Raw genomic sequence first — 7,796 nt, 5'->3', positions numbered from 1 at the left:
GTTACAACGATGGAGTGAGGAGGGAAATCAGTTACCAGTTACACGAGTTATTCAGCCCCTTCTTCAAATACATCAGTTTATCATAATATTAATCAAAATATCAAAAAGCCGTCCTGTGTATGAAAAGAATCCAACCGAATGCACCAAAGATGTTCAATATTTTTTATTCATGAATGAAAGTTGTTAATATTCAAACATGAAATAGAAAGTCTGTAGCTACAGATACTTTCCATAGAAAGGAGCAGGCCTCTGGTTTCACTTGTGCTGTTTTTGGACATCCAGGTCTACTCTGGATCACACATGACGGAGAGGAGAAGAGCAGGAACGTGTGAGGGGTGTAGTTGGAGTTTTCCTAGAGTCCTACAGCACTGCAATCAACCATACGGCCTTGTGTCTGATGATGGCCAGATACATTAAGGAGCAGCCGCTTCCTTATGTCTGGCCATATCCGGTAAGAGAAGGAGCAGCCGCTACCTTCTGTCTGATGATGGCCAGATACATGAAGGAGCATCCGCTTCCTTATGTCTGGCCATATCTGGTAAGAGAAGGAGCAGCCGCTACCTTCTGTCTGATGATGGCCAGATACATGAAGGAGCAGCCGCTTCCTTCTGTATTGCCATATCCGGTAAGAGAAGGAGCAGCCGCTACCTTCTGTCTGATGATGGTCAGATACATGAAGGAGCAGCCGCTTCCTTCTGTCTGGCCATATCCGGTAAGAGAAGGAGCAGCCGCTACCTTCTGTCTGATGATGGCCAGATACATGAAGGAGCAGCCGCTTCCTTCTGTCTGGCCATATCCGGTAAGAGAAGGAGCAGCCGCTACCTTCTGTTTGTCCATATCCTTTAGTCTCCTTTCCACCACATTGTAGATGAGTGGTCCAGATGGTAACATAGCAAGCATGGCTGAAAGAATTCCTTCAATCTCAGCCTACTTGCTATGTTGATCCAGAGGAAGGCGAAAAATAACCCAGAGGATTTGTTGTTTTATTATCCTCATTTCATGGGAAAAAAAATTCCTTCCTGACCCCACATATGGCGATCGGAATGAATCCCTGGATGTTTGGTGCTCAAATCTACATGGACGTTATGTGGTGGAAGCGCGGTGGGTTTGTCGTAGTCCGGTAAATAAGAAAGTCCAGGTTAGTCGTCTCATCATATCGATGTAAAGTTTCATTCCTTGATGTTACTGGAATGAGGCTGATATCTATCAGCCTAACAGTCCTGTAAGAAGAGAAATGTACATGTCTGAGAATCATCTCCTCACATATATACTGTATACTGGGGGGATATAAGGTGTATAGTGGGTGTGTGTTATAGTGATAACACTATGGATGTCTCTATGGTTTATACTTACATCATTGTCCTATTGGAATGGTGGGTCGGCTCTGCCGGACTCCACGTCTCTCCAGTTTATGGAGCTGAAGTACGGGTGCTGCCGGATGGTTGATGTTACGGCAATGCGTTCAAGTGGATTTTTGCAGAGAAGCTGAAAAATGAGAGAGACCATTAGTCATTATATTCTGTATTATTACTGATAGCTTATCACACAATATCTGTGGACCGTCCACATCTTATGTTCTATCTCTCCTTATCCTTCTCCTTCTTCTGATCCTACTTACCCCTTCTATAAAGTTAATGGTATCAAGGGAGGCGCCGGGTGGAAAATACGGGCTGTCCTCCTTCAGAGACTTGTGATATTCCTTCTTTGTGCCTCGGCTATAGAACGGCTTTTCCCCGACAACCATCATGTACAAGATGACGCCAAAGGAAAAGGAGTCTACCAGATGGTTGTAGCTCTCGCCGTCCATAATCTGTGGAAACATAAGATAGGAGCTGAATATACCGGGGAGGGGATTTACACACTGAGGCCATGAGGACTGGTCTGTGACTAGATGTCAGAAGGATACATAGGGATCAATTAATATTCAGTCCTATAATGGGCATCAATCAGACAGGGATGTTCCTTACCTCGGGCGCGGTGTAACCCTTGGTGCCAGCAAAGCCTTTTATTTTTTCGTCCTCCTCCAATTCCTCGACTGCTAAGCCAAAGTCTGATATTGTGATGTGTCCGGTGTCATCGAGGAGGACATTCTGTGGCTTCAGGTCACTGCAAGGAGAAAGAACAAAGACTGGTTATGAGGAAAATTGCTGGAAAACCTTCTACATTTAATATGTGAGGAGACAACGGAGAGTCAGAGGCGACAGATTCCTGAAGATGAGTTACTTACCGATGTACGATGCCATGTTCATGGAGATATTGAATACCGCAGACCATCTCTGCCGCAAAGCGCCTGTAGAGTAAAAAGTAGAGGATGGATCAGCGGTTACATACACAATTATACAGAGAAGGAGGAGATCACACACGGGTCCTATTCACATAATTATTTTCTCCTCTTGTCATTGTCCATTGCTCTAGGACTACAATGTACGGGCAGCGGATTAGTAGGATTCAGCATAAGACATTTACCTTGTTGTTTCTGCGTCAAAGGTCATCAATTGTGCCATGTGGCCATGGAGGTCTCCTCTGGCCATATAGTCCATGGCGATTTTATATTCCATAGGTGTCTCCTGAACTCCCCGAAAAGATATTAGGTAGCGGCACCCAATGGCCGTTTTCAGGACGTTCACCTCAGTTGTTTTCATGGCCTCAGTATAACGACCCTTTTTCATTATTTTTACGGCCAGCAGTTCTTCAGTGGCCGGATCTGATGCCAACATGACCTGGAGGAAAAACAGAAGAGATCAAACCAAACTCTGGGATCTGTTATGGTGATCTATGTACTGGACACCAGATTATCCCAACTATCATCAGCTATGAGCATCCTGTAATGACGGTGTATATCCCTCCTGTGTATCTGATGTAGGATACTTTGTCGAGTACAGAGGAGAAGAAATTTATACTCACATTTCCGAAGCTGCCCTTTGCAAGAACTCTTTGGAATTCGAGATCACAAACGTTAAGAGTTTTCTTTGCCGGGATCAGTACTTGTCTTTCAGGAGAAATACTGGAAATGGCACCACCAAAGTGTTGTACAGGTGGGTCTGACATGTTCGAGGATGACATGTCAGAAGATGACATGTCCGAGGATGACGTGTCCGAGGATGACGTGTCCGAGGATGTCTCACTGCTTCCATCTGCTGAGAGGATACACATTTATTAATATATTTCCAGAACGTACATCACGTTTCATTTATGCAAAAATAAGTCGAAAACGTCCAACATTTTGGCCGTGATTTATGAAGACTATAGAGAACATGTATCTCTGTTGCCGATATAACATTAAGGTGTATAGTGGGTGTGTGTTACTGGGCGGTGATGACACTATGGGTGTCCCTATGTGTTATACTTACACAGGTTTTGTTGGAACGGGGCTTTGGCCATGCCGGTCTCCACTTCCCTCCAGTTTATGGAGTGGAAGAACGGGTGCTCTCGTATGCTGGATGTAATAGCAAAGCGAGTATATCGATCTTTGCGGAGAAGCTGGAAAATAAGAGAAACCATTGGTCATTATGTCATGTATTATTAGTGATACAGTATTACACAACGTCTATGGACTGTACATATCTTATCTTCTATCTCGCCTTAAGCGGGCTTTACACGCTGCGACATTGCTAGCAATGGTTAACGATGTCAAGCGCGATAGCACCTTCCCCCGTCGTACGTGCAATATTGTGTGATCGCTGCCGTAACGAACATTATCGCGAAGGCAGCGTCACATGCTCATACCTAGTCAGCGACGTCGGTCTGGCCGCCGATCCAACTCCTTTCTAAGGGGGCGGGTTGTGCGGTGTAACAGCGACGTCACACGGCAGCCATCCAATAGTAGAGGAGAGGCGGAGATGAGCGGCCGTAACATGCCGCCCACCTCCTTCCTTCCTCATTGCCGGTGGACGGAGGTAAGGAGATGTTCGTCGCTCCGGCTGTCACACACAGCAATGCGTGATGCCGCAGGAACGAGGAACAACATCGCTAATAAACAGGCAACTATATTTGGTTTTAGGACGACCTCTCCAAAACCAACGATTTTTGCCTGTTTTGCGATCGTTTAAGATCGCTCGTACATGTCACACGCTGCAATGTCGCTAAGGACGCTGGATGTGCGTCACTAACGACGTGACCCCGACGATAAATCATTAGCGATATCGCAGCGTGTAAAGCCCCTTTAGACTCCTCCATGATCCCTGTCCATCTGATCCTACTCACCCCTTCTATTAAGTTAATTGCATCAGAGCAGATTCCGGGTGGAAATTCTGGGTTGTCCTCTTGCAGCGACTGGTGGTATTCCTCCAATGTTCCAGTACTGTAGAAGGGATTTTTCCCCAAAAGCATGGTGTACAAGATGACACCGAATGCAAACGAATCTGCTCGATTGTTGTAGCCGTCTTCTCCATTCATTATCTGTGGGAAAAGGAGACATGAGAGAAGCTGAATATACCGGGGAAGGGATTTACACACAGAGGCTATGAGGACCGGTCTGTGGTTAGATACGAGCAGGATACATAGGGATCAATTAATACTCAGACCTACTATCGCCACCAATTACACAAGGATGCTCCTTACCTCGGGTGGTATGTGGCCCTTTGCGCCAACAAAGTCATGCAATAGATCATCCTCTCCCACATTCACGGCGGATAAGCCAAAATCTGTGATCTTTATGTGGCCATTCTCATTGATGAGGACGTTGTCAGGCTTCAGGTCACTGCAGGAAGAAGAAGCAGAAACTGATTGTGAGGATCATTCATGGAAAGAACTTTCTACAGTAGATATAAGGAGACAACGGAGAGTCAGAGGTGACAAATTTAAGAAGATGAACAACTTACCAATGTATCACGCCGTGTTCATGTAGAAATTGAAGTCCGCAGACCATTTCTGCCGCAAAGCGTCTGTGGAGTAGAAAGTAGAGGATGGATCAGTGGTTACATACACAATCATATAGAGAAGAAGGAGAGCACACACGGGTCCTATTCTCTAGGACTACAATGTACGGACAGTGGATCTTTCATATTCAGTATAAGATATTTACCTTACTGTCTTTATGTCATAGGGCATCAATTGTGTCATGTGTTGGAGCAGATCTCCTCCAGCCATATATTCCATGGCTATTATATATTCAATAGGTGTCTCCATATATGCCCTCAGAGACATGAGGTAGGGGCATTCGGCTGTCAGTCCCAGGACGTGTATTTCTGTACAGATTACTTCTCCAGTACAGTAACTCTTGTCCATGATCTTTACGGCCAGAAGTTCTTCAGTGGCCGGATCCTTTGCCAAGAGGACCTGTAGGAAAATCACAAGAGATCAGACCAAATTCTACCATCTACTACACGATGTGTGTCCTGGATCATTAGCTTATCCCAATTATCATCACATGACTATCCTGCAGTGAATATGTATACCCTCCTGTGTATGTGGTGCAGGATACACTGGAGAACACGGAGGAGCAGAGATTAACACTTACTTTTCCGTAGCCGCCCTGTCCAAGCTCTGTCTGGTGCTCAAGGTTGCAAAGGTCAATGGGATTCTCTGGGTCGATCAATTCTTGCATGGGAAAAATCTTGCAACGGACATCACCAAGGTCTTCTACTGGTGTTCCGGCAGTGTCCAGTGCCATCTCCACACTTCCATCTGCTGAGATGATACAAGATTTATTAATAAATGTTTCTACAGAACGTACATTACATTTTTATCAGATTTCTATAATTGAGCAGAAAATGTCTAATATTTGTTCTCTCATTGATCAAAGCCATCCAATAGGAAAAAAAATGTCCTTGTTGCGCGTAGCAACAACTCACAGCACAGATTCCATTTCTTAACATTCTATAGAACCATGAAATGTGATTCGTTGCTACGGACAACAAGGAGAGTTTTATCACTAGACAACATTGATAATTGATCCCTGTATATAATATTAGCAGTACAATCCACTACATTAATAAATGAAGCATGTACATAATATTAGGAGTACAATCCCCCACATTAATAATTGATCCCTGTACATAATATTAGGAGTACAATCCCCCACACTAATAATTGAGGCTTGTACATAATATTAGGAGTACAATCCCCCACACCCCCCATTCTTTTTATACTAGGCTGTTTCCATCTTACCTGGTTCCTCTTTATCCAGTGATCTGTCTGGTGAAGAAACACTCAGCTGGAACAGAAACTCTGGGATGGAGATGGTTTTGGCTGATGACTGTGGCCTACAGAGGCCCCCATTCCCATTTATAATGGGTTTGGCATAGATGAGACGTCTCCTACATTGGACAGCCCAGTCTCGGTTGTTCTTGATTCTTTTCTGGGCTGCCGCTCTCTGTAGGTTCAGGGTGTCTTCACTTTCAGATTCTGATGTGACATGACTGGGTCTTTCTTGGAGATCTTCCTCAAGCTCTATCTCTGCACAGATGTTCATCCGCTTATTGAGGATGGCATCTTTGTTCCTCCTCCTTATTTCAGGGGCCAGTTCTCCGAGTTTTCTCAAGGAGCTATGTATGGCCTTCTGAAGCTCAGCGGAGGCAGCAGAGTGAGTCTCTGAGGGGGTCTCCATTTTCCTTTTCTCTGTAAGGAAGTCATGTCTTTTGTTCTTTCTCATTTTATCCAGATTTTGTCGTTTGGACGCCATTTCTGAGGCGACCGTGTCCATGTCTGGTAATATAAAGTCTTTTCGCCCTAAAGCGAATATTGGTTCCTGCTCTTCATTTAGTCCTCTCCTTTCTTTTAGAACCCGATCTCTTTGGGTTCTTTTCTCCTTTAGAAAATCCATTTTTGCTTTGTTCATCGCAAAAGTCATAGGGGCTGCCTCACACTTGGAAGTCTGTGAAACAGTGAGCTCTCCAAGGACGGAACACTGGGATCTAGAACGCGATCATGACATCACACCACTTGTGACATAATATTCACTGTGCTAGAATAGAATCTGTCCACATATATTTTTATATATATACATATATATATATATATATATATATATATATATATGCAAAAAGGAGGGGAGCCAGCACTGCCTATGAGTGGCATGCAACAATGAGAAAGTAAAAAGTGTAAAATTCACAAATTCATTTGGCAAATCTCTATAAGGGGGGTCCCTACACTATATTTATAATTTTTATACATACCCTAAGGTCTCGTGTAATGTGCAGGACCGTATAAGAACATCACCTACCTGAGAAGTGTCAGAACCGCTCCCATGCTGCAAGAGCTGACAACTGCGAGTAAAAGGGCAGTCCAGGTGCCAGCGTGTGTGGCAGAACCACACACACCAGCACAATGTCAGAACTGGCCCCCACAGTGCCAGACCAGCAAGCATGGATGAAGGGCGGAACAGCCCCAGGCAGGTGGTGCTTAAGTAATGATGCCTATGGAACAGGAGGCGGTGGCTTAGATGGTCGGTGGTTGACCGCCACCTTGCTGTGCACACCCAGTGTGGTTTGCAAATTCCTTCTGTTACCATCAAAATTTATGTTGGTGCCTGTTCACACACAGCCACCGCCTCCTGTTCCATAGGCATTATTACTTTTATTATTTTATTTTTATTTTATTATTTTATTTTTATTACCTTTGGTCTGTACTGTATATATATAATATATACTGTATACACACAGCTCTGGTAAAAATTGTGAGACCACTGAAAAATTGTCAGTTTTTCTGATTGTTCTCTTTATATTTTTGAGTAAATTGAAAATTGTTCTTTATTCTATAATCTACTGATGACGTCTCCGAATTTCCAAGCAAAAATTTTATATTGTCACGGCCAGGTGGACGGGCAGACCCAGGAGGTGGATCCACTGGGCCGAACT

At 44.3% G+C, this 7,796-nt stretch overlaps 1 protein-coding gene across 1 annotated transcript; it reads right to left on the bottom strand.

Annotated features, from left to right (window-relative positions):
* Nucleotides 1-250: 250 nt before the first annotated feature.
* On the bottom strand, nt 251-6,807 carry LOC142255384 (ribosomal protein S6 kinase 2 beta-like). Its single transcript, XM_075326970.1, has 14 exons — nt 6,109-6,807; nt 5,459-5,628; nt 5,024-5,277; nt 4,821-4,883; nt 4,561-4,699; nt 4,204-4,398; nt 3,351-3,480; nt 2,905-3,137; nt 2,467-2,720; nt 2,228-2,290; nt 1,968-2,106; nt 1,619-1,810; nt 1,354-1,485; nt 251-1,220 (listed from the first exon to the last, which is right to left on the bottom strand). The coding sequence occupies exons 1-13, from the start codon at nt 6,788-6,790 to the stop codon at nt 1,363-1,365; spliced, it is 2,637 nt and encodes an 878-aa protein (XP_075183085.1). The 5' UTR covers nt 6,791-6,807; the 3' UTR covers nt 251-1,220; nt 1,354-1,362.
* Nucleotides 6,808-7,796: the final 989 nt, after the last annotated feature.

This window comes from Anomaloglossus baeobatrachus, chromosome 10, assembly GCF_048569485.1.
Source record: "Anomaloglossus baeobatrachus isolate aAnoBae1 chromosome 10, aAnoBae1.hap1, whole genome shotgun sequence".
NCBI lineage: Eukaryota > Metazoa > Chordata > Amphibia > Anura > Aromobatidae > Anomaloglossus > Anomaloglossus baeobatrachus.
The sequence above is the reverse complement of the archived record's forward strand: the minus strand, read 5'-3'. Positions and strand labels throughout refer to the sequence as shown.

Bases quoted from the DNA above. Each gene is read 5' to 3' on its own strand.
- LOC142255384 (XM_075326970.1), bottom strand. From the start codon at position 6,790: ATGACTTTTGCGATGAACAAAGCAAAAATGGATTTTCTAAAGGAGAAA. The intron at 4,399-4,560 runs GTAAGGAGCATC...CTTTTCCCACAG, and splicing joins AGGGCCACATACCACCCGAG to ATAATGAATGGAGAAGACGG. The intron at 3,138-3,350 runs GTAAGTATAACA...GTATCCTCTCAG, and splicing joins CCCGTTCCAACAAAACCTGT to CAGATGGAAGCAGTGAGACA.